The sequence below is a fragment of the Cimex lectularius genome, unplaced genomic scaffold, assembly GCF_000648675.2.
Source record: "Cimex lectularius strain Harlan isolate CLEC.00 unplaced genomic scaffold, Clec_2.1 scaffold152, whole genome shotgun sequence".
NCBI lineage: Eukaryota > Metazoa > Arthropoda > Insecta > Hemiptera > Cimicidae > Cimex > Cimex lectularius.
This window is the reverse complement of record NW_019392749.1, coordinates 297,083-324,235: the sequence shown is the minus strand read 5'-3', so window position 1 is coordinate 324,235 and position 27,153 is coordinate 297,083. Positions and strand designations below refer to the sequence as shown.

Below are 27,153 nucleotides of genomic sequence, written 5' to 3'. Positions count from 1 at the left end.
GAGAAGAAACTCGTTTCCAATCCGGACGAGAGATAGCGGGCCGAGAAGCTCACAAGGCGAGCCGTTGTTCTGTGGAAAAGATCGAGACGTAGAAAAGGACGAGTCTCGAAAGTGTGTAGAAACGGCCGAAGGAAGGCAGTGGATGCAAGGATCTTCTTCGTTCATCGTTGTGTTGGTTATTTTAGTTTTAAAACTTGGGCTAAAAGAAATATTAAATACGCCTATTTTTTTCTTCTCGCTCCAGATTTGGTTTTTTTCCCCCCCAACGTTGAGTTTGGAAGGTCTCAATAAATAATGATCATCGAAGACCCGGAGGGTTTTAAGGCCTGGCTCACGTCAAAACTAGAACCACTGTGAGTTTTTTCCTATTTAGGACATTTAGTAGTCTTTAATTAACAAAAAGTACGTTTCTAGGAAGTGAGTGATACATTTTGCTTTGCGTTTGTTATCTAAGTTCTAAAGGGACTTTCCTGCTAACTTTCAAAATATCTTTTATTTATTATGTTCTTCTTTATTATTCTTTTTATCCTTATCAGTATTGTTACTGAAGGAGTGTTTTAGATTCTTTTCACTTTGCACTTTAACACCCGCGTTAACGTGTGTTACAATTCCACACTCGTTTACATTTCATTTTCAACAATGTTAAACTCAAAAAATCACATCGTCCACGCGTCCAAATAAACATTTAAAACAATCCAGGACATGCACACAACATAAATGCATAGATAGACCTGAAAACATTTCAGTCGTTGACACACGTATAGTTGTGGACAGGCATATGTTAAAAGTTTCTCGGTGTGCTATCACTAGCTTTTTACAGAAAGCGGATGAGAGGACCACCCTTGACGAGAACCATGTTTGCGAATTCTTACAAAACATGAATGTCCTGTATATCGTTAAACTGTAATTGATGTATTTTGTTTTCCATGTATTAAAAGATTGATAAGTGTTTCGCATGTATAGATGGTGATGGAATATTGAGTATGACATGGACCCACACATAGCTTAGTTGTGTAGCTTGTACATTGAGGTAGTCTATATTTAGAGTGTATCGCCCTACTTGTGTGAAAACGTTTTTATGTTGTAAACTGCATGTTAAAAAAGGGCTGAAATCACTGTTGATAGTCCTGGAGACTAATTTCATTGGGAAGGTCGGTTAATACCTTGTAACATCACTAATGCTCATATTAATCAAATGAAACTATTTGTTTGGATAAAAAAATGTTTCCTGATGTTTAAAGATTCTTGCGAAATTTGGAGATTGTGAGATGTGGTCTGGTGTGATGTAGGTTTAGAAAAACATTTTCTTTAAACTCACACTCACTGTTTCACGAAACACCATTCCTGTGAAATTTCATCTCATGATTGGGCATTCGTAGCAGGAGGGGAACATCAGAAATCATTTTTGTGCATTGGGGTATTGTAGGTCAGGTACATCATAAATTATTTCCTTATTTTAAAACGTTTTTATTTTTAAAATTCTTTATGAAATTTCACCGCAAGATTGAGCATTAGTAACAGGAGAGGAAAATCAGAGGTAGCATATGCCAGGTACTATAGCATATTTTTTTGTTTAAAATTATTTTAAGAGTTTGGGAGTTGATGCAGGATACAGTTCTTTCCTTCACTGTGGCCTAAGCAGGTCTATTGTGAAACCTATATAATACTATTGTGTGTAAAATAGTAATAAAGTGCACTTGTAGTATATTAGCGTAATATCTGTAAAATAAGAAAAGTAGTCTTTATTTAGAGTACCACATCACCCTATTTGTATGAAAACGTTTTTATGTTGTAAACTTCATGTTAAAAAAGTGCTGAAATCACTTTCGATAGTCCTAGAGAATAATTTCATTGGGCAGGTTGGTTAATACAACAATTGAAATATCACTAATGCTTACATTAATCAAGTAAAACTATTCATAAGGATAAAAAAAAATGTTTCCTGGCATTTAAAGATTCTTTTGAAATTGCATCCCATTGTTCTTTATTCTTCTCGTGTAGAATTGTGTGGTATTTATTGACAGTTAATTAATGATTATTTCATCCCAAGATTGAGCATTGGTAGCTGGAGAACATCAGAAATCATGTTTATGCACTGGTGTAGCATAGATCAGGTAGTACAGTAAATGATTTGCTTATTTTAAAACTGTCATAAATTACACTTGTGTTTCATCTATAAAATAAGAAAATAGTCTACTTAGAGAACATTTATGCATGTGGGGGAGCATAGGTCAGCATAGTACTTCGTTACAACTTATCCAGCTATCTAATGATGTCTCAAGTTTGTTATAGAGTGAAGTAGGTAGTCTTTATTTAGAGTATCACATTGCCCTACTTTTGTGCAAGTTGTTAATGTGTTTTACAAAAAAACTGCATATATTGGCCAAAATCGCTGTTGAAAATACTAGAAGTCTCCATTCAATCAATTTTGTTGGTTCCTTTGGCCAGGATGGAAAAACTATGTTTAATCGTACGTATTTACATAGAAAAAGAATGCATTTAAGTATGTGTGAAGGTTTGAGTCCTTAGATTATAAATTATGTTTAGGGTTGAAATGACCTAGTTTTCAACAGCCACTTGTCAGAACAGACAAGACCGAGGTCTAATCTTGTACTGCCAAAAACAGTATGGTAGGTGATTCTGGCAAGTAAATAATCAGATTAATTCCATTTTCAATCATAGTAATATAATAAGAGTATTAGTGAAATAAAATTATTGTAGGGATTAAAAAAAAATTACTCGCATTTAAAATAACTTATGAAATATCATCCCAAGAGTAACAATCCAGGAGGGTAGGCCAGGTACTACACATTTTTTCTTTTTTAAAGGGTTTAAGGGTGTTGCAGAACACAGTTCTTTCCTCCACTGCGACCTAAACAGATCATTTGTGGAACCTCTATAGCTTATAGCCAGCCATACCTTGAAAAGTATTCCTTATAAAACTAAGCACTTTCCTTGGTGCCTCTTCACAGATCCCCTTTCATATAAGAAATTTCCTGCCGAAATGGCTGTACACCACAAATGGGCTAACACTTTACATTCACGAAGGATATGTGCCTCCTGACATAGCCGGCATGTTTCCATCTCATACCTTATTAAGAGGGCAGTGGCCGTTGTAGAGGCCTATAATTCTTAAATCCTGCCTGCAGAGAGATATTTCCATGTTTTAAAACCATAATAAAGTACATTTGTATATGAGCGTTACATCCATAAAATAAGAAACATAGTCTTTATTTATAGTACCGCATCACCCTACTGGTGTGAAAAGTTTGCACATGTGTTTTATGGAAAAAAAACTGTACTGACTGAAATCACTGGAGAGTAATTTTGTTGGATCTTTGGGTAGGAAGAACAAAAACAAGGTCCTAATCTCATGTACTTCTTACATAGAAAATAATGTATTAAGTATGAGTGAATGTGTGATTTTGCTTAGATTACTATGTTAGGGATTGAAATGACCTAATTTTTTATAGAGTAGGACAGACAAGACCAAGTTATAATTCTCTAAAGCCAAAAACAGGGTTGGTGTATGACGTAATTTCACTTTCAGATATTGTAAAATCACTACTATTCATAATAATCAAAGTAAGACCACAAAGGTTTTTCCTGGAGCGAATAAGAAAACCACTCAATATGAGAATTATATCTGTGAGTCTCTTTGAATTATGTACAAAACACGAATGGTCCTAGTTATAGTTGTTAAATTGTAATATTATGTGCTTTGTGTTCAAATTTATTGCATTAAATATATTTACCATGAATATATGAGGATATAATATTGAGTACTATACAGATATACTGTTAGTCTAATTTTGCTGGGCAAGACGGATAAGACTCCCAAACAAATCCTAGAGTAGTGATTCTAGATCAAGCTGAAATACCTAATCTGTTACCCCTAAAGCCTCTTTCTAATTGTCAAGACAGATAAGTCTAACCCAAGATTACCGGTATCACTAATGATCATCAGATTGGAGTTGGTGATTCTCACAAGAAATCCGTGCATTAATTGCTAATATATTTAGTCAAGCTGAGTTCTCACTCTCTCAGACTTATTATTTTTTAAAATATTTGAAGAAAAAACTCAAATGCGGACCACAAGCATCATCACTTGTTTGCAAATAGTGTCAATACCAGCATAAAGTTAACTAATGTTGTAATACAATGAAATAGAATAGTTTCAATCAATAATATAGGACAATTTGAAGCCTGTTTTTAAATTCTATTAATAATTTTTTCACCATAAAAAATAAAAATTAATAAATACGTAAATAACTTGGAACTTGATAGTTGTCCATAATAACTAGAAAATGAATAAAAAAGAAATAGACAAGTACTACATTATGGGTCAAGGAAGGACTCCAGGATCCCTTTTAAAATTATTTTCAATTAAAAGTACACGGGCTATATTGGGATTCGAACTCAGAGCCACTAGCAATACAAGTCATTATCTACCAAAAAGTTAAGAAACTTTTAGCCTAAAAGAACAAAAAAAAAACAGTTAGATTCATTAGACTAGAACATTCCTGTATTAATTACTGCTTTTTGTATAGTTTTAATTGTAATTTATTTACTTTTATTTTAGATGTTTTCTCTGGAACAACATCAATATGTACTTTATGCTTAATTGGTTTTAGTAATAAATATTTTGTACTTACACTTATCGTTTTTATGTGCTCAAGCAAAATTGATTCAATTATTCAAATTTGTGTTGATTTTTCTTTCTATAAATTTCTTAATGCTCATCAACAGATAGTTTTATCGTACTAATTATTATTATGATATAATCATAAGATATTTATAGAACAAATCCTCTCTGAACTTGAAATAAGTAAGAATGATCACTCCTGTAAAAATTATGCCAATTTATATTTTAAAGGCTGAAATTTTGTATTTGCTATCTTCATATATTTTAAATTCAGAGATCAGATTTAAACTGACTTACATCTGATGATTGTAATTGATGATTAATTACTATGGCTGACATGGCTGTTCTGCACATGAAAATCTGGTGTAAATTACTATTATTAAATATAATAATAGTTTAATTATTAATGATATTATTTAAATGACTGTTATATTCCACAATTACGCAATTATTTAGAATTGGTCTATCTCGTAGATAAAATTTTAAATTAGCTTCAATTTATATAAAACAACAACACATTTTTAAAATTTGTCATTTCTTTGCAGTTGTGATGCGGATCCAGCAGCATTGGCAAAATATGTGTACGCACTTGTTAAAAAGGACAAACCCGTTGAAGAACTCCGGGCAAGCATGTTGGATCAGTTGGAAGTTTTTTTACAAAGAGGTCTGTTCTATATGACGTAGTTAATTTCTTCAAGAAAATATATAATTTTCTATGTTGTTTTCAGAAACACAAGGTTTTGTGAATCTTCTGTTTCGTACTTTGGAAACTCAATGTTTTGATCCATTGACGGATCAACAGACAAACAATGTTCTATCACCGATTGCATCCAAAACTTCAACAACTGATCTTGATCTGAGAGAAACATTCCCTTCTAATCAACAACAAGAAGAAATTGAAAGAAAAAGAGATAATAAAGAATCGGTAACTATTTATTTATTTTTACTTGTTAAGAGTATGATGAAATTTTTAATTAGGTGGTGTTGTATATTATAATTGTAGGGCTTATGCTGGTCGGCCTATAACAAAACCACCATATTTGTTCATTTCAACAAAGTTATAGCTTGGCAATTTTCTTCAGATCATTTTGGTTTAAAATACGTCATTACTGATCGTTTTGATCTGTCAGATGGGTTTCAGTATTTCGCCAACTTCAGTGTGCAAAAAAGATTTGACTTCACAGAATCACACAGACAAACTGAAGATGGCAAAATGCTGAAACACTTCTTGTCAGGCCAACCCAGTAAGTACAGTCAGACCAAAAAAACTAAAATCTATCAATCAATTTTATAAAATTTGTGTGAATCGGAATCAACTTTCTTGACTCTTGACAGCTAAGAATAATTTGTCTCATGAAAGAATTAATAATACAAATTAATAATTAATACAAAATTATTTGGAGATCATGAGATGCGGTCTGGTGTGACATAGGTTTTGAAAAACATTTTCTTTATCGTGCCAACTTTTCAATCTTTATTGAGATCATCTTCAGGGCCTGGGATTTATAAACCTTGTTTAAATTATACAAATTGTATAATACAATACTCCTTATGAGGTAAGGTCAAATTTTGAACACAATTGGTGCAACATAAGAATAAGAGCGATTCAAAGTGAAATAAATGAGGCTGGGGGTATCATGTAGTGGCCGAGGCTCTAAGGGTATGCGTTTTAGCATCTGCAAATCACTCCCAGAATAGTTGACTGCTTATAAGCTTAGAGGCTAAAATAAACAGTTTCAAAAGATTTTGTTAGTTGATCAAAGGTGGATATCACAATGGTGAACATAATCACACAGATAATATTACAAAACAATAGGTAATTTGTTTACTGGCTGTGTTATACAAGGGATTTTTATTTTATACATTGTAGCTGTAATTTAAATTGATATATTTTTTTTATTATAGAATACTGCTCTCATCACTGGCACACAAAACAGCTTTGGTGTAGCATTGCTTGCAACTGCTGCTGGCCGTCGTGATTCAGACAAACATTTACGAAAGAGCGAATCAGTAAGTAACGACATTTTTTTCCCTGCATAGTAATAGTAGAATAATTGTAAATTAGATCACCAAAATACTGTAAAACCTCCATTATCTGGGGTAAATTAATTGAAAGGCAAATTAATAAAACACGTTTACATATATTGCTATTATGAATATGTATTAAACAGAAAAAATTTCCAAAAAGGTAAAAAAAAAAAAAACGAAAAACGGTCTTCACAGTAACGTTACTTAAGCTGGGTTTCCATTGCTCAGAAAAATCACTTGCACAACTAAATGCGAAAATCACTCACGAAACACTGTCTCTGGTTTTTTACCATGAGATGGAACATTTTGCAACCTAGAGGCGAAACAAGGTGAGCCATCAGTTTGTGCAAGAGCAGCATGCTGTTTATAACTAAACCAATAACTGCATCAATGTTTACTATTATGGCAATATTTTTTGTTGTACTTTTTGCCTTTGTCCTATTTTGATGGTCATTTTCTTTTGCTTCCATGCATCTTCTATCTTATTCTTGTTATGAGGATGTGTATCTTTACCTTCTCACAAAACTTGGTAGCTGTGATACACTCAGATAAGTCCACCAACCGTCCTGGTTCAATCTTATTCTCGAGACATGGAGAGAAATAAACAATGTGAAACACTTGTGTGAGTGATTCTCATTAACTGGCCTGGGACACTGAATCAATTCCAAAAATACACCCAATACCCAACAACATGTTTTAAAAGAGGAGATTTCTTGAAGGTGTCGTTTTGGAACGATATTCGTAATGGAGAAGAATTAGTACATCGTTCTAGAATGACGGTCATAACGTTCAATGTAAACGGACCAGTGGAAGTTTTATAGGAACAAACAACAAAAGGAGGTGTTATTTGAATCAGAAGTGACTTGTTGCTATGCAAAATATGTACCTGCATGCATAGTATACATATATGGAGACCTGAGACCTGTATAATTGGATTCCAAGATAATCGAACCCTGGATAATGGAGGTTTACTGTACTCAGATACAAAATAACCTGGAATGAAGATTAAGCAACAATTATACAACTCAGTGTTCTTTTACCTTGTATGACTATTTAGAGATCATGAGGTGCGGTCTGGTGTGACCTACAGGTTTAGAAAAATATTTTCTTTATCATGCAAATTTTTCTATCTTTATTGATCATCTTCAGGATCTATATTGATTTATAGGATTTATAAACATTGTTTAAATTATACTTATAAGATAAGACTATGCATTTATGCAATGATGGGGAAATTTTATGTTAAATCAAAGTATATGTATTTCAAAGTGTGTTTTCTGTGTAGATGTATCACTGTTGTGTGTCTTGTTGAAAGTGTTAGTGACTTTACTTTTACTTTTAAGATTTAATTGTTTGGGGGACTATGGTAGTTGAGTGTTCAGTGTGATAGACCCCATGGCTGTGGGTTCACTTCCCACTGTCACTCCTTACCTTTTTGCGAGCTACCCTTCCTTTAATATACTACACTACTTATGCAAGAACATAAGGCATCCATTAAAATAAAAAAAAATAATAATAATATAAAAGAAATTACCACTGTTGTTTTTAAATTCCCTTCTTATTTATTTTCTGACAAATATCTGCTTGATTTAAATATACAAATATGTCAACCTAAAGTCATTATTCGACAAAGGAACTGTTAAACTTAACATTTATATTTCAAAGTTTTATCAATTATCTTGGATGTTATTAAAAATAAAAACGTAAAAGATTATAATGCACTAGGAGAACTAGTATTCCCATCACCAAAAATTAATTAATTTCCTGCTTTCTTCCGAAATAACAGGACAAAGAGGATAGAAACAGAAGATTGAGGAGAAGAGGATCGTCAGTAACGCCAGAAAGGAGGAGGTCACGTTCAAGGTCGTTTGAGAGGAGAAGGTCTCGTTCCCGTGAACGAGACAGGGGTAGAGCTTGGAGAAATAAGAGCCCTCCGCCTCGGAGATATGAACGAAGGTTTGTACATTTTACCTATTTTATCTGATCACACTCACTATGATTTATATATTCCTAATATTACATTTAATGTGCATTTCTCTTTCCGGTGATTTTTTAAACTAGCTTTCATATAATAATAATTGACTTTTTATTTGTTTTTATTATCTTTATTATTTCTTTCAAGTTTTTCTTTATGATATAATAAATTTTTTTTTCTTTTCTATTCAGACGGTCATATTCAAAGTCACCTACACGAAGGTTTTCAAAGTCTAGATCACCACAAAGCAAAAGGATCAGGTTTAGAAACCGTTCGCCACCAAGATCTCGTTCAAGAACACCTTTAGGTAAATATCATAACAACAATTATGTAATAAAATATGCTATATTTAAAAAAAATCTTTAAAATTGTAAAGGAAAGTTTTGTGCAATTTATTGACATCCTTTTTAGTAGAAAACCGTGAGCGCAAAGATGTAGCTGCGGGAGTTTCTCCTAGAGATAACAACCATGGTGATACAGACCTCAGAAATATCCAAAGCGTTGTTGCTGTTCCACCTGAATTGCAGGCATATCCAAGACGCTGTCGAGACTTTGATGGTATAACGAGATAAACCAGATTTTTATTAGGTTGCGTTAATGATAATACCGATATTCATGCATCGGTTAGATAAATGTAGAAAACACTTAACAGCAGAAACTCATTCACTGTGAAATACACTCAATCGCACTTACAGCTTTCAAGAAATGGTTCAAATTAAGTCAGTTAATAGGACATCAGTACTGATAATTAGTTACACTTCTCTACTTTTGTATTAAAGGGCATATTTCACAACCAGTAACAAACCTATTACATACCCATAATGATGACATTAAGTTTGATTTACATTAATGGCCAACAATTTTTATGCATATTTAGAACAACTAAATAATTTTATGTTTATCAATTGTAAGTAAGTGAATATAACAAGAAAATCTTACTAGATCACCTTATCATTAACAGATAACCATAAATTGTGACATATTTTAGAGAGGTCTGATAGGTGATTAACCTGTAGTTTGGTCATCTTTGATTGTGCTTGGCTGCCTGTCCTTGTATCCAAGTATTTGTATTGCAGACAAAACCCAGGTAATGAGATGATCAAACTATAGGATTATCATCTCATAGGCTCAAGAAGAAATCACACCTACAATAATTATGTTGTAAGGTAGTTACCATGTTAAAATTATCCATCTTGACAAACCAAAAAAATAATAATAATAATCATAAATAAATAAACCCACAAAAATGCATAATTGTATTACCTTAAATTTAAATTAAAAATTAATTTATGGCCATAATTGTTAATTAATGAACAGTGGGGCTACAAGATTGATATGCAAGTGAAAACCTATTTTGTATTAATGATATTAATCTTGCTGTAATATTTTTTAATGTGTGGAATGTTAAATTATAGTTATATATGAGTTAAATTTTGTCAGACTAATCCACTAACATAAAATCCATTAGTGAAATTTTTGTTAGAACTGTTACTGATATTCTCAACATAACAACTTATGTACTTAGGTTTTGCAATTTTTCATTTCTAAAAAGGCATAATTAAGCTTTACACTGACCACCTTATCCTCGAGGATGTCGGTGAACCCATTAATTTTCTGGAAATTTATTAAAATTTCTCTTGTCCCCTTCATAATGCATGATCCTAAAAAGAATAACAATATACTTTCAAAATTTTCTCAATTTGGCAGAAATGAACAAAAAATATATTTCTTTTTCAGAAAAAGGATTTTGCATGCGTGGAGACCTTTGCCCTTACGATCATGGGACGGACCCCGTGATCCTCGAGGATGTTGGTGTACCTATGTACAACGGCGGGCCTCCACAGCAACCACCAATAATTCCTCAGGTGCCACCTCCTAATTTAATGCACCATCCGACCCCACATCCACCGTTACAAGCTCCACCGCCAATTGGTGTTAACATTGGTAAAGGAAATACTTTATTTTGATGGGTGCATGAAAAATCTCCTTTTGTTTTTTGATGTTAAGTTATTTTTCTCTATATCATGCACACATAAACATTAACATGTGTACATGCATGGCATGTGCACAAGTTCACATACACCTACACACACATTATTTATATATTGAGAGAGAGAAAGTGAATCTGTATGTGGTTAGTCTTAATTTTATTTAACTATCTGCTGAATTTTAAATGATTATGCTTGTTTCATTACTTTTAGAATACAATCCTGATGCACCGAGTATGGAACCAAGAGTTTGGGGGAGACAACCACCTTTTCGTGGTGGACCAAGTATATATTTTCTTTACTTAAATAGTAATATTTACATTTTTATATTTTATTCTAAAAATTGCTTAGTGCTGAGAGGCATGACAAGAGGGACAATGGGACGAGGTGGTTTCCCTCTGCATCAGAGAGAACTAATAAACGTCGTTACAGCTGGAGGGCCACAGTTTCGGCACCAAAGACCAACACTTAATCAGACATCCGATTTTACAAATGTAGTGATTTTGGTTTAAATATTTTGAATTGTTACTAATTGACGTTTTAATTAATTTATAGGGTACAATGTCTGCCACCATGAATAATGGAAAATCTTTTGATTACAATCGTGTAGGAGGAAACAGAACCCAGTTTTCAGCTAAAGGTGGCAACACTACGCTTCAGTTGAAAAAAGTTCCATCTGGTGTTAATAATATAACGCATCTCAACAACCACTTTTCCAAATTTGGAAAGATAGTCAATATTCAAGTATGTCAATTTTTAATGTGTTTTAAGGCCAAGTAAGCAGGTAGTGTAGTAATTTCAATGTCTTTCTCATATACAGAGTAGTAGTGTCATGTACAAAAATTTGTCCAATTCTATTTATTTCCCCCCCCCCTAACTGAGATCTTTACTTTTAAATCTTTTCTTTTACAAAATCGTCATTCTAATTATAATGCCGTAATATAACAAATTAAACAGTATTCTTTTATAGAAAATAATCTATTTTAAGATTCAATCAATGTAATTGTATCATTTTGAGGCCTGCCTAGGGGATAATTAGATAAAAAACGGTCTTGTACAACAGGGTATATTTCACTTTCCTAATAAAAACATTAACAGCTAATAGCTAATGAATACATAATTATTGTCATGTAATAATATTTATAATGGATTATTACTAATACTATTAATGTGAGGAATCAGACTTTTCACGGCAAGCCATGATATTGTTGACCAGGTAGGGCATTGAAGGAATTAATATTTACCATTATTAATTATTGTTATTATACATAACAGAAGTAATATTCATATACACTACCATCCATAAATATTGGCCCATCTATAAATTTTGGTGGGGTTTACATTCCATGGCTAAAAAAGTACAACTAGACATATTCTTCAAACAACATATAATATAAAAACTCAAAGCAACATATTAAAAATCAGTCTCCTCAATACAGCCTCTCCAATTTTTTATTGCTACTTTATAAAGTTTAGGCAATGTTTGTGTTAGTTTTTGAGATTTTCTTCCATTTGTCCAGCAAAGGTTTCCAAAAATGGAAGTAAATTTCTTGCCTAAAAAATACAAATTTTAGAAATGTGTTTGGGATCGTTGTCATGCTGGAATGTAAATTTCTTGCCTAAAAAACTTGCCCCCACATGGCAACATTTCATTTTTAATGATAGTGAAGTATTGTTCTTTTTTCATTGTCCCCTGAACTCTGTAGATGTTCCCAACCTTGTAGCCACCAAAACATCACAGATCCATGTTTTAAACTGCCAAATTAAACATGCATCAGACATTCGCTCTCCTGATGTTTTGCGTACAAAGACACCCTTCACCTTGCAAAGCCAAAAACTTCAACTTTGATTCCTCACTCCAAAGGACATTCCCAGTTTTCAGTTATCCATTTTTGTGTATTTTATTATCCCATTCCATTAGATTATTTATTTATTTTATTGTTATTTTTCTTTTTTTCTCTTTTCTCTCCAATGAATACCAGGAAATGGAGGAGTTCCCCCTGTGCATTGCAGCTGTTTACTACAGCTTATTGTACTATATTACTGGCTCCTTTTTTTGGGGGGGGGGGGCTCGTAGAACATTTATGAATTGAGCCCCTAGTGTGCAGTGTTCTTCCACCGAAGAAACTAATTTTTGAAGGGGGTTGGGACCAATTCCAGTCGCTGAGATCCGATCCTGCCCCATACCTTCATTGATGAGTGCCGGGTCCATTTCTTTCATTTGCGGCTATCGTCCCCTTAGATATCGGAAAAAAAAGTACAGAGGCAACGGTGGGAATTGAACCCACAACCAAGGGATCTACTAGCTGAGAGTCTGATGCTTTAACCACTTGGATACCGCAGCTCCCTAGTTCTTTGGTTAGGGATGGATCTTTTGATTTTGGCATTGAGTGTTTTTTTACTGATACTTGTTCCATGAGATGTTATTCTGTCCAAGAAGTGAAGGAAAACTAAACTCTGAGAGTCCGAGAATGACAGCTTTTTTTCCTTATTAAAGTAAACAAATGAGATTGTTTAAGCCCAGAAAATACTCCATTTGTTATTCCTTTTGATTTCTTGATATTTTAAGTTTAAAAAAAATTATACATAATAATTATAATTATACATACCATAATTTCTTATAGTTGACTAACTTTTAAAATTTTATAAAAAATTGGGTTGGGGTGGGCAAATACTTAGGAATGGTAGTGTATGTAGAATAAAAATCAATTTTACACATTTTATTTTTGTTTCAACTTATAAATTTCAAAATAAATATTCTAGATAACATTTGTCTGAAGATATTTAGAACAGTATATTCAATTTTTTTGTTCTGGATTAATTCTTTACATTGAAAAGTAATGCTGAGTTGTAGTAATAAGTTTAATTAGTTATATTTATTGTATAAAAGGCTTTATTGCACGGTAGTTTCAAAATATCGTACAACTTTCACAAAATAGTATAACTCAAGTTTTTCCGTCTGATGTGGGGTATAATTACCTTTTATTTATGGACAATTTATTACTTAGGTTGGAGTTGATGGTGATCCAGAATCTGCTCTTATTACCTTTTCAAATCACACAGAAGCAAACATCGCCATCAAAAGCACTGAGGCAGTACTCAATAACAGGTTTATAAGAGTGTTTTGGTACAATTCAACAGTTAATGCCAACAGTGGTGAGGTGAGTAGTTTTTCTCTGTTAAACATTCTTTAACTATAACAAGTAGCTCCCCTATTATGTCTTGTAATGTGTACAGAGTAAACAGGAAAATATCCCTCCAGCAACTCGACCCTCTGTATTAGAAAGGCTTGGTGCTCCACCTTCCAAAGTATTGAACAACATCCAGCTTTCTGCTATACAGCAACAAGAAGAGAAGGTACAAAAAAGGGAGGAGGAAAATGCTTGTGTCTATTTACATATAATGCTTGTGAAAATGAATTTTTTTGAGTTGATTTAATTAAACTAGAAACTGCAAACGGTGAGCACAAGAATAAACAAAATAAATTCAGTCTCACTCATATTTTGACCCTATAATCAAGTATATTCGTTTCAAACAAAAGTTGTTACACATAATATTGTGAAAAATATCTATCATTGTTGCTAATACAACTAAAATATACTTATGAAAAATGATAATATTACTTAAAAGGTCTGATGTTATGAAAAAATGGAGCGTCAATTACATTAATAGCATAAACATTTGAATACCCAGGACTAACTCACATGTGAAGTTTAATTTATTTGGCTCAGATGAAATAGGAAGTTTCATTTTCGTTTTAAAATGTTTCATTTATGTAAACTAAACAAATAAAAAACAAATTAAAACTGCTTTGAAAATAGCACAGGATGCTGAAACGTTGCAGTAGATGGTAGATTGAATTATTTTTATTGAAGAATAAAATAGGAATCCTTATTTCTTAATGGAAAAATAAATCATTTGACTCACTTGTTCTGCTTCAGAAATTTCTGTATGTTAAAATTACTCCATAATTTAATTACGTTTAACATATAGATTATTATTATCTACTTAAAACAATTGTTTAATTAAAGCACATCAGAATGCTTAAAATTGTTTTATTTTTCTCATGCTTGGTCTCCCAGTCATTGTTCATATCATGGCAAAAGCCTCTTATTTTGCCATGTTGAATCCGGGGTAATTGAAACCCAAAACATTCTGCATTGCTTTCTTTGGTTCAATAATAATTTTTAAAAATTAGACTTGTAAAATGTACAAAGTAGTTGTAATGGCAAACTTGGGAAACTTATTATTTAATTGAAATTATTAAGGGCAATACCATATATTTAACAGATAATTTATTAAAAATCCAAAAATGTATGTACAGATATTACATGTACAAAGTTAAATTTCAATTTATTGGTTCCATAATGGCAAATCTAAATCTGGTGCATAAGTAACGAGATATGTTATATATTTTGATGAATTACCACATTATTCAATTTAGTTTTACCAGTTGTTAAATGCAATATTTTTCCAACAAGCATTTTGAGATCTTCCACACAAAGAGACATTACTACTTATTAAATATGGTTTCATTTTTTAAACGGTTATTTATTTCATACTGTCATATGGAAATATAGATATACAGGGTGAATTGCTACTCGTGCTACAAACTTCTCCAGTAGATTCTTCACCCTAAAATGAACAAAAAAGTTCATATTGTCCATGGTCCGATTCTCAACCATTTCAGAGTAATTTCGCTTTTTATCGATTTTGAAAGATATCACGTCCTGGCGTCGGAAAATCGTGATATCTTTTAATCTAAACATTTCTCTGAAAATCTAATAGCACCGTTGAAATTCCCGTTAATTTTTCAATAAGAAGATGACGGTGGCAAAATGTTTGGGCTAATTTTTTGTGTTTTATTTCAGCCAGAACTACAAAAAGAGTGGAAAATTGTGTAAATCGGAAAGTGTATAAAGTAATCCAGAGTTTCTAATTTTAGTCTCAGAAGGCAGCAAATTTGAGGAAAACTACCTGATTTAATAACGCTTCCAACGCACTCGTCATTTTCTTATTTAGTGGTTGTGAGACCAAGATGTTGATGACAAAAAGAGAAAAAATGGTGGTTCAAGGATTGCTAATGTTTGAGAGTGACTTGCTACTCGTGCTACAAACTTCACCAGTAGATTCTTGACCCTAAAATGAACAAAAAAGTTCATATTGACCATGGTCCGATTCTCAACCATTTCAGAGTAATTTCGCTTTTTATCGATTTTGAAAGATATCACGTCCTGGCGTCGGAAAATCGTGATATCTTTTAATCTAAACATTTCTCTTAAAATCTATAAGCACCGTTGAAATCCCCGTTAATTTTTAGAGAGAATCAAAATCATAATTCCATTGAAATTTTTTAATTTAATTTAATGCCCATTTAGTATGTAATGCTTAAGAAGTTTACAAACAGCTAGAAGGTCAAGGAAGAAAGACCCAAACGTTTTGCCACCTTCATCTTCTTATTGAAAAATTAACGGGGATTTCAACGGTGCTTATAGATTTTAAGAGAAATGTTTAGATTAAAAGATATCACGATTTTCCGACGCCAGGACGTGATATCTTTCAAAATCGATAAAAAGCGAAATTACTCTGAAATGGTTGAGAATCGGACCATGGACAATATGAACTTTTTTGTTCATTTTAGCGTGAAGAATCTACTGGAGAAGTTTGTAGCACGAGCAGCAATTCACCCTGTATATGGTATTGGTAGTAATGGAATTAATAATTTTATACTTTGCTTAGGTTGGATAATTATCGAGATCTAAATTTTTAAAGTGATTGATGACTCGTTTTTAATTAATATTGGTTTTGTTAATTAATATTAATTTTAACTATTCTTAGCTTTAAAAATAAGTTATATAACATGTACATATATAAAAAATTTTTATTTATTTTTTAACTATTCTTAATTGCATTTAAATATTTGAATATGCTTCATCAATTTCTTTAATTACATACCTTTTACAGCTCACAAATATCAAAAAGCTGATTTTTTATACAATAAAAACTAAATTTTATTAGACTACATTTAATTGGTTAAAAGGTTTTTTTCTTTGTTGGTATGCCACTGAATTTAATTATTGTTGTATGATTAAAAAAAAAAAACTACATTATATGCTTCAAGTTAACTTTAGTTCTATTTGACTTATACTGAGAAATATATTTTGTGGAGCTTTATTAAAAACTAGTTTCTTTTTGTTCTGACACAATGGCTGTTTAGTTTAAGCCTTATAATATGTAAATTAAATATTTAGTTATTTACTCCTTTAATATCCTAATTAGGTTGAGTGGATTTTTTTAAAATTATCTAACTAAATTTATAATTTTATTATTTATTAAATATTTCATACAAAATTAGTAAAAATATGGTTTAATTATTTTATCATTTAATTCAAACTGTTTTATTGATTGAGTGTTATATTTCGAACATCTAGAAAATTTGTTGCTTCAAACAAAAAATAATTCCATTCATTTTTATTGTTTTTATTATAATTTTTTTAAATCAATTGTCAGCATTGAATTGTTCCAATTGGCACACACATTCCTTTTCTAAATAATTTGTTTGTTTTTGTTTTCTTCAAAATTGTAGGTAACATTAGTTAACAACAGTTTGAGCAAGACACTTTATATACCATCAGCAATGAAAAAAGAACACGCAAACATGGATATCCAGACTGAAAATAAAGAACAAGTAACTTTTCTCAATTTTATTTTATGATGTTGTAATTTGTTGAATTAATCGATCGATTGATTTTTTAAGATAAACACAGAAGTAAAGAAGAAACTAGAAGAAATAACTGCGGCAAAGAAGAAACAAGAAGAAGCTAGAAAGGCAGGGATAAAACTGAATGCGGATTTGAGGAAAAGAAAGCAAGAACTTCTTGAAAAACAACTGAATCAACAAAAGCTACTTATCCAGAGAACGGAATCGCCAACGTTAGCTCCACAACAAAAGGCTATTTTAATTGAAACAATAAAAACTCTTCAGGAAAGCATCGAGAACATAAGGAAAGACTTGGCAAGCTCAGTAAAAAACAATTTAGTCAAGAGCTCCAAACGAAACACTATTAAAGAACAACTAGCTCAAATTAAAAAAACTAGAGAAGAGGTTAGAAAATAATAATTTATATCCAATATTTGAATGCCATGGTTAATTGCCCGTCCCATTAATTTACATTCACTAGAGGGAAAAAAAACTGACAACTGAACAGTTTGGAATCAAGTCTACTGAAATATATATGATATATGGAAATTTGTCATGATATATAGGGTAGAATATATCCTGCATAGTCTAGAATGTAAACTCTTAGTAAACAAAACTGGTTGGATGATAATATCTATAAAAAAAAATTGAGAAAAACACTTTAAAATCAAACAAATCCTTCAACCATATAGTTTTGGAATCTATTTAGATTTAAGCTTGTTTTTTAACAATTTATTATCTCACTCATCACACCCAATAAATCTTATTACATTTCTTAGTTTTAAAATATTTTGTGTAGTGAAGGGTCAGATTCAACTTTATTTTCACATAATACTACTGAAAACATTCAATATTTTCTTTTTACCATTAACATAAAACAAAAGTTCAAAATTTATAAAATTTTGTCACAATGGAATAATTAATAACTCCATTATGTTTAGTGGTCTAATTGATCACATTACTTCTTTCAATTAATTATTCTTTTTATGTAAGGTCTGTTGAGATGAAAAAGTTAGTGTCACGAACAGGATTTGAACCCACGACCTTCAGCTGGGGCTCGAATCCTACTCGTGACACTCACTTTTTCATCTCAACCAAGACCTTACATGAAAAGAATAATTAATTGAAAGAAATAATAACGTTGAGAGATAAACTTAGTTGAAATTTTCTATATTTTAATAAGTGCACCTATGAAAATTTTAACAATGAATGGTCTGCAGTTAAGTAATTATTTCATTCATTCTCACTTAGGTCCAAAGAGAACTTCTAGATGCAGAATTAGATTTAATTAACAGGCAGCATGAAGGAAAAAACACTGATGAGCTAAAGAAAAAAGTTGCTGATTTGAAATTGAGGGTAATAAATTTAGGCCTTTTCCCCAAAGGTCCTTACCGAGGTAGAAGTTCTTCTACACCCCACAGAATCAGGTACATAACAATTGCTAAATACATTTTATTTACTTGCTAATTATTTTTTATTTACATTGTACATACAAATTTACACAATGTTTAATAAACTTAAAAATACTTACAGTTTATAAATAATAATATTTTTTTTGTCAACTGATAGCCGAGGGAGAGGGCGAAGTGGAATAAAACATGGAACCAGTGTTTCTTTTGATCACAATGTAGTCGACCACAGGCCTACGAAACTTTTAGTATCAGGATATGAACAAGACGACAAGGCTGAAGTTATTAAACATTTCGAGGTGACAAAATCCCATCATATTATATTATTTATATTTGGGGGAGGGCATCGGTGGCCACAATGGTTTAGGCGTTGACACAGTGCTCATCACTGTTCCCGTTCTAATCCAGCAGCCCTGCATTCGAACCTGTCATACTTACAAATGGTCTTTTTTTCCAAAACACCGGCACACCGAGGGTCCATATAACCTCGTAGTTGAACTAGGGTAGTTAACAAGGGCAGTTTAAAAAAAATCATAATTTAACATTTATTTACTAATAACATTTCTTACATTATTTATAATTACAAATTAATTGTTTAGCAATATGGTGAGATTGTGGACTACATTTCTGATGATGCCACACCGTCTTTAGTCTTAAATTTCAAGTTAAGGAAAGATGCTGAAGTTGCATTAACCAAAGGGAGGAATTTCCATGATCGTTTGTTATCTGTAACATGGGCCACACATAATAATAACATTAGGTTTGTTAATCTTTATTCATACGTATAAATATTATTTTAATGTAATAAATTTATTGCATAGAAGTAATATGGTTTCTAAACCTGCTACACCAATCCATCGTTCTGTCATGGTCGTGGAAGAAGAAGAAGAACTGAGAACTGATCTTCTAGGAGTAGATGAGGAGGATGAAGAGGTACAATTTTAATCAAATTACTTTTAAAAATTTTCATTTAACAATTACTTATTTTTTGTGTTTTTCCTAGTTCAAATACTTACCATCACCTACATACTTATTCCAAGACGAAGAGGTACAATTTAATTATTTTATTTTTTCATTATTATTATCCATAATACTGTATAGTTTATACAGCCTACTCTTGATAATTCGAAACTCAAGGGATCTTAAAAATAATTTGAATTATAGAGAGGAAGGAAAATCAAATTATCAAAAGTTGATCAGCATTTTTACAACTTAAAACTTGAATTGTACATATATAAAACATCTTTTTTAAAAAAGGATTGAACTCCACACTCACCCCATCATTTATAATCTCTATATAAAACAGTAAAAATGATGAAAAAGTGGAAATAGATACCACCTGTAAAATTGAACATTGTTATGCATTATTACAAAAATTAATGCAGCAGTTTAGGTTTCAATGTGACCTGGCGGCATCCTTTGTGTAAATGATTTTCAAAAGACAACAGTACACAAATAATAAACAGAACACTGACCGCCGAGCATAACATACTAGAGAAAATTCAAAGAAACTTTAGGTTATAAGGAAGTAAATAATACATGGAAATTTAGAGGAATATTATAAAGAAAAAGTTAAAATTACAAAGTGGGAAAGTGCCTTCATTTCAATAACGATCTTTCTCCCCTCTTATGAAAAACATTCTGTCTTACTAAGTGTATCACAATACACAGATTGTTTTTATTTACAAAAGTGACTTATTGAAGAGTTCGTATTATCAAGAAATTCAATTATCAAATTTCTAATCAACAAAAATCCACTTTATTATGTACTATTATTATTTATTTATTTTTTAGTGCCAATACTCTGCCAAATCACCGACATACATAATGCAAAGCAAGGAAGAAGATGAGGAAGATGAAGATCGATCTTGGAGGCGATAGGTTTTATACTGAAAAGTAAGCAAATAAAATTATTTTGTTGACAATAAAGAAATGACAGTGACCTTCTTCATTGCAGTGTAAATTTTATCCTGCCTTTTGAAAACAAATTCAAAAAGCATATTCATTGGGTTAGAATTGGAAACTGAACGTGATTAAGTCTTAAAATATGTACTTTTTCATAGAGGAATGTGAATTTTCTAATGTAATATTACTTGTAATTTTTTTCTGTAATATAATATACATATTGATTTCAGTAAATTAAATATATATATTTTAGCACTTGCCATGTTGATGATGTACATAATTTGTGTATTGATATAATAAAGAGTATTAGATAATTTACAAGTGGACATTGCTAAGGGGATTTTTTTAGCTTTGAAAGAATAATTTTTTGTTTAAAAAAAACTGATTCATGATAAATAACATTTGTAAATGTTCAAGGACAGTTTTTAATGTTGTAATGTTTATATTTAACTCAAAGGGTAAAAATTTAATTATATTTTCCCCGAGTTATGTGAAGAATATTGTTTAAATCATTTATATTTGTATGAGATTTTTTTCTGGCAAGTCCAGACCCAATGAACTATTCTACAATTTATATGTATAACTAACCAATTCTTTGGTGCATTTTGGAAGACTTTTCCATTTATGTAAGACTTATTTCCTTTGTAAATAAAACACTTTTTTTTCTCGTAATGAAAATTTGTAGATTTGGTGTTACCTTAATTTTTAAGTGAAAGAGTATAATTTTGTACTTATATGAAATTTGAATAAATTCAATCATCGTATTGAAAGTAACAATTTCTCTACCACCACTACTCCACCTCATATTACAATGAGAACATTTACAGAAGAGGCAAAATAAAAATTTGAAATGTAAAGTAAGATGTGAAAGTAGTTAACAATATTTCAAGTAGAAAAAGTGAATGTGAAAAAAGTGTGAAACCTTCTACCAATCACAAGTTGTAAGCTTATTTAAATTGTAATTAGAAGGCAAGTATTTGTTGTCATCAATTGTGAGGCAAAACTGCTTAATTCGCCATTGCCACAATGTTAAATTTAATCCTTTAAAAATGCCTTTATTCACCATTGTGTTGATGATAATTTGGAGGTCGTGAGATGCGGTCTGGTGTGACATAGTTTTAGAAAAACATTTTCTTATCGTGCCAACGTTTCGATCATTATTGAGATCATCTTCAGGGCTCAAAGTGTTTGTTTTCCGTGTAGAGATCATTCTTGTCTGTCGTGTTGAGAGTGCCCAGTGGGCTAGCTGACCTGATCTGGCTTTGTGAACATTCGAGACAAACTTGGATGTTGGGGAAAAACGAAGAAATAACCCTCCTACGACTTTAGTGAGCTGAAAGTTAACGTTAGTTGAGATTTGGGATGAAATTGCTTGAGATTTGGTTAAACAATTATGAGCATGCCAAGAAGATAAGACGTGTAATAAGAGAGAGTAGGTAACACCCTATTAAAGATTTTCAAATTCAATTTATATTGTTTTATGTTCACCTTCACACGCAAAAGGGATTTTTTTAAATTATTCTTTTTGTTTTCACACCCCAAATCTTTTTATAAAAAATATAAACGTTAAAATTACTGAAAAGGCAAATACATAAAAAAAATATAAAACATTCAGTGTGCCAATTTTTTCTGGATTGTTTTATCCAAATTTTTAACATTTGCCACTAAAATAGTTCAGTGTAGTGAAACATTAATAAAACTCAAGAGAATATTTTTTTTAAATGATAGATTTATTTGCCTTGTTTGTAAAAAAAATGAATTAACGATAGATCACGTAATAAGCATGCTGTTTTTGCAAAACAAATTAAAAATATTTATTATGTAATAAAAGAATGTAAGATAATGATGCAGCCTTGCCAGTTAAAAGTTAGCCTTCTTTACCGCCATTACAATGCATACTTGTTATTGCTATGATAAGAGATAACAAAGCAGAGGTTAAATCATTGTTACATTAAGACAGAAATTTAAATAGTTGTAGTTTTTGTAAATCACAAATTTTCAGTAATAAATTTTAATTTCGAAATTAATTGATAATAATGATTAATTATAAGTAAATCGACTTGACTTTGAGCTAGTTGCTGAACCAATAACTGCGACAATGGCAACTGTTGATTCTTTTGATCTTCCTAATTTGTCTCCATGTCCAATTAAAAATGAAAGGTAAGATATATTTTTTTAATGATTATTATATTTGCAATTACTGTTTTTATTGTTATTGCATTAAGCAGTACAGCATATAAAAATAAGAAAGTATGATGTACTGTACTGTTAGGAATTCAATTGTATTTGGAAGTTTAATGAACTTATTTTGTTTTATCTTGTTTAGATAAGTAATTATTTCCCCTGATTTAATTTTTCGATTTGTACTTACTAATAATTTTTAAGATATGTTTTTAAAATTAAGTACATGTAAATGTACAACAGTACAAGGACAAGGAAGAAAAACAAGTTAGTAATCTGCCGGAATTAATACAGTTTAACAATGATAAGTAGTGTCTACCCAGTCAAGGGCGTAACTGTTAAGCAACAAAATATCATAAGCAACCTATTTTTATTGTCTTTCACATTTCTTATTTGGAACTTAAGATAATTGCCTTGTGTGTTGAAATAAATAATTTGGGTAGTTTAGTGGGTCGATATACAGGTGAGGTCCTCGCCAACCCCCTCGTATTTGTACTTCTTTTCCTGTCTTGGTCTTCACATGTATTTTTCAATCTGCATCCATTTAAGTGTCTTGATCTGTTACTGATTCTCTGCTTTTGTATGAAGACTAAGTCGATATGTTAAAATGCTAGGCTCTTGTTTGTACCTCAGGTTGTCAAGTATAGATTAGACACTGTACAAATAATACATATACATCATCACCCTATACAAACATAGAAGTCTGATCATAGTCACTCCCCCAGAGAATCAATATTCCTCAGAGCAGGGTTGACCCCACTTCATGGTCGCTAATACTTACTTTTCTTTCCAGACGTCACACACTCACCCCAAAGTACTCAATATTCTTTGGGGTGGCATTAGCACCTCTTCCTTTCATGCTAATAAATTATATTCATTCCAATAAATTAACATAAACACAACACAAATACACATAAACCTCTATGTACATTTAAAAATTCCTATAGCCCTGAAGTACCGGAACAACGATCTGTGACTGCTGCCGTACCTTAAGACCATGTATGTCAAGCCTTCTATAATTAAAAAGATGCTCAGCCATTATTTTATCCTTGTATAACACAGTGGCTTTCCTTCCACAAGGAGCCTGTGAATTATTCTTGTACGACCTATGCGCAGTGTTGTCAGTTTGGCCTTTTCTTTTTTAAAAAGCCCGTTCTCTGTGGTCCCGTCTTTCTTAATCTGCCACAGTTTTGCAGGGTTATTTTTATTTTTCGGGCCCAGTGGTTTTTCCATTCTTCTTTTGCCATGTTTGAAATTGATATTTTTAAATCTGCTGGGTATACAGGTTGGGAAACTATGTGGGGTCTTCTGGCGACATACTGTACTTCACTTTTCGAGATTTATTCAATTATTCAAAAAATAAAATAACGCCAGGGTTTTATTATTTATTAATTCTAATTATTAGATAATCTATATTTGTTTAGTGGCCATTCTTGACCATATTAATTATTCCAATTAAAAATTCAATTAAAAAAAGAACAAGATTTTATTAAAGATTCTTATATTTGCCATTGCCATTATTGTTTTATGCTGTTATTCCTATTTTATGTAAAGTAGAGAACATAAAAATGACCAAGTGTCATGCTTAACAGTATTAAAATGATGAAGAGTTGACTCATACGATCCGTTCATCATTAAGCAATGAACCTTTCATGGAAACATTTTTATTTATTGCACCATTAAAATTATTTTCCCTTGTATCAGGTTTCAAACTTTTTTCATATTTACTTATTTTTTAAAAAGGCCTAGAGTACAAAAGCAAAAGTAACAAATAAACAAGAAAGTGAAAATTCTCATTGAGTTTACAAGCTTATTTTACAAAGGAGTTATCAGCTATATGAATTCATTTAAATAATTACACATTCCAACTTTTATCGTAGGCATTTTTAACCCATTACATTGCCATGTCAGGGTGAAAATGTTCTCATTAGAACCAGTTTTTCAAAGAATAGTCTATTTCTGGATGAGTATAATGAGGGCCATTAGATTCCAACAGGATAAATACAACAATTTTAAATATTCGTTAATACCATTTCATTCAGTGAATATGTAAGTAAAGTTTTCTATTGGGTATTAGAAAAAATTAAATATTTTTTCTTTCAAAATCAATTATTATAGAACAAAAAACAAATTTTTTAGAAAGCGCATGATTCATAATCTGTTTACATGTCACTTTGTTATCTCACGTCGTGATATGTAAAAAAATGAACTCATCAGAAATTATTTTATCATTCCCCAAGGAAAAATTTTTGAATAAAACTTACTGTTTATTATTGCATTGTAGGAAAGCATTATTTGAGCGTTGCTTTGTATATTTTAGTTGATTTATTTATTTATGTTATCTTTATCATTTTGTATATCTATCCATATTTCAACCTACCTTGCAGTCCTCCGGGAATTCCAGTTTTTGTAATTTATAATAGGGTGTTGACAGTCCATATACTGAGGTAAGGCTCCCGGGGCTTCCAACAGTTATGTCATTTCACCTTCCAACATAATCAGTTCCTAAATCCATTCACATTCCCACTCACTCTTAAATATATTCAAAACAAACCCTGCATCCTCCAATAAATGGAACAGGGGACTCAGATATTTGCTTCTGTGCTCATGCACAATTCTGATATAGGGTGGCATTCCTAACCCTCTCTGTATGGAGCTAAGGAATTGCGTCCTTCAATTAAGTGGGACACATCAAGCAACCTTTCTCTGCATGCCGTACACATACGTGGGTTTTGGCCCAATAGTAAGTGTCCATGTACCAACCTGCACATTATATAGGTGAAGATGACCTTTTTTCTAAGAGAAGTCCTCCAAGGCCCACATATCGACTGTACTCTTGAAGCAGTGCTCTCCCTGCCCACCGACAATGCCACTTTATTTTAATCATGTTTTTTATTACTGGTTAAATAAAATAAAATTAACTGCGTAAAGTTATTTATGTCAATTTACATTGGTAAATGACTTCTATAGATTTGCTTTCATTAATTTCGAATTTTACCAACAGTTTTTTTTTCTCTCAGTAATAATTAGTAGAGTAGTTTATGTTATTTAAATTAAACCAATAAGCTATTTCTGTAAATGTATCATTCATATTGAAAATAGTTTAGATTTTTAAAATTAATTACTAAAGCATGATTATATAATATAATATATATAATAACAAATTTATTAATATTAAATAATTTGTAGCGAGGTTGTTTCCTATCAATTTGGTCTGCCTAAGCACTCTACTATGGTACCTTTTGCCGTAATCAGTGGTGGGCTAGTGTATTTTCATTTAAATTTGTAACACATTGGCAAGATAAAAATGTGGTGAAATTCTGACATGGGCTTCACACTTCTTTTTTTTTAACTTATTCAATTGTACAAAAACAACCAATAGGGTTCAATTCCCACTGTCGCCCCTGTCCTTTTTTTCCTACCCTTCCCTCACAACAGTATATCATAAAATATAAATCTAATATATTTCAAAGCTAAGGCCATTAAAAAGAAATTAACTAATTTAAAAACCTAGGATTTTATTATGTATGAGTAGAGCCCAGTTTATGAACATGGTGATCACATGTTTATCTGAATCATACCTTTGTGGTACAATGGTTCAGATTTTATTCTGTATCATTTTGCATTTTTGAAGAATATTGCATAAATTTGGATATTTGAAGGATATTACAATTTTGTTACATTTTTGGTTATTGAAAAAATAAAAATAAATTATGCTATTAAGAACATGAGAGGAAAAAACGAGAGCCTAAAATTTAATTAGGATTTTAGTTAACTTGCAGGAGCAAAAATGTAAACAATTATTCAAAAATTGTGAGATACGGTCTGGTGTGATGTAGGTCTCAGAAAAAAAAAAAAACCAGAAAAAAACAATGTAAACAATCTAACACAATTGTAGTGTCATGAAACGATTGGCATCTTTTTTAAGGCCCCTATTTCCAAATCTTCTAGGTGCAGTTTTTGCCTTTCCTGAAAAATTACTTCTAAAGCAGTCGGGTTGTGATATGTATATACCAATTATTACTTTTTTAAAAATTATTACTATTTTTTTTTAAATTAAGGCTTTTTCTTAAGATGTATTGATCTAAGATCTAAGATGCATACTGTTATTATAATACATATGGTAATAATATACCTAATTTAAAACTCAAAAATAATCAGTTTCAATCTTGTTTCATATTTTCAACTTTGTAAACCTAAAAGATGCCAAAAGTGGAAATTTTTCTCAAATAGTGTTGGATTTTTCCTTTCAAAGCAAAACAGAAATTAGTAAAATCCCCGGCAATGTAGGAATTATATTAAAAGATAAATTACAAAAAATC

At 31.3% G+C, this 27,153-nt stretch overlaps 2 protein-coding genes across 10 annotated transcripts in view; both read left to right on the top strand.

Moving 5' to 3' along the window:
• The first annotated feature begins 4 nt into the window (after nucleotides 1–4).
• LOC106672621 (RNA-binding protein 26) lies at nucleotides 5–20,907 on the top strand. Of its 9 annotated transcripts, none has more exons than XM_014404177.1 (22): nucleotides 5–171; nucleotides 245–353; nucleotides 5,191–5,309; nucleotides 5,374–5,570; nucleotides 6,551–6,655; nucleotides 8,460–8,629; nucleotides 8,840–8,955; nucleotides 9,060–9,206; nucleotides 10,386–10,592; nucleotides 10,850–10,921; nucleotides 10,988–11,130; nucleotides 11,192–11,380; nucleotides 13,645–13,797; nucleotides 13,874–13,993; nucleotides 17,223–17,324; nucleotides 17,394–17,741; nucleotides 18,588–18,763; nucleotides 18,906–19,044; nucleotides 19,345–19,505; nucleotides 19,567–19,678; nucleotides 19,749–19,793; nucleotides 20,540–20,907. In XM_014404177.1, exons 2-22 carry the CDS (start codon nucleotides 295–297, stop codon nucleotides 20,624–20,626), a joined length of 2,967 nt encoding a protein of 988 aa, XP_014259663.1. In that variant the 5' UTR covers nucleotides 5–171; nucleotides 245–294; the 3' UTR covers nucleotides 20,627–20,907. The 9 variants fall into 9 exon arrangements, with proteins under 9 accessions (XP_014259663.1, XP_014259665.1, XP_014259664.1 ...); XM_014404179.2 differs by having other exon boundaries at nucleotides 79–175; XM_014404178.2 differs by having other exon boundaries at nucleotides 103–353; nucleotides 20,540–20,641; nucleotides 20,703–20,907.
• Nucleotides 20,908–22,553: 1,646 nt separating this feature from the next.
• Nucleotides 22,554–27,153, top strand: part of LOC106672628 (copper-transporting ATPase 1) — a 40,577-nt gene continuing 35,977 nt past the window's right edge. The window contains exon 1 of the mRNA XM_024227209.1: nucleotides 22,554–22,810. Within this exon, the coding sequence (XP_024082977.1) occupies nucleotides 22,749–22,810 (62 nt within the window). The 5' untranslated portion in view covers nucleotides 22,554–22,748. The remainder of the gene's footprint in view (nucleotides 22,811–27,153) is intronic.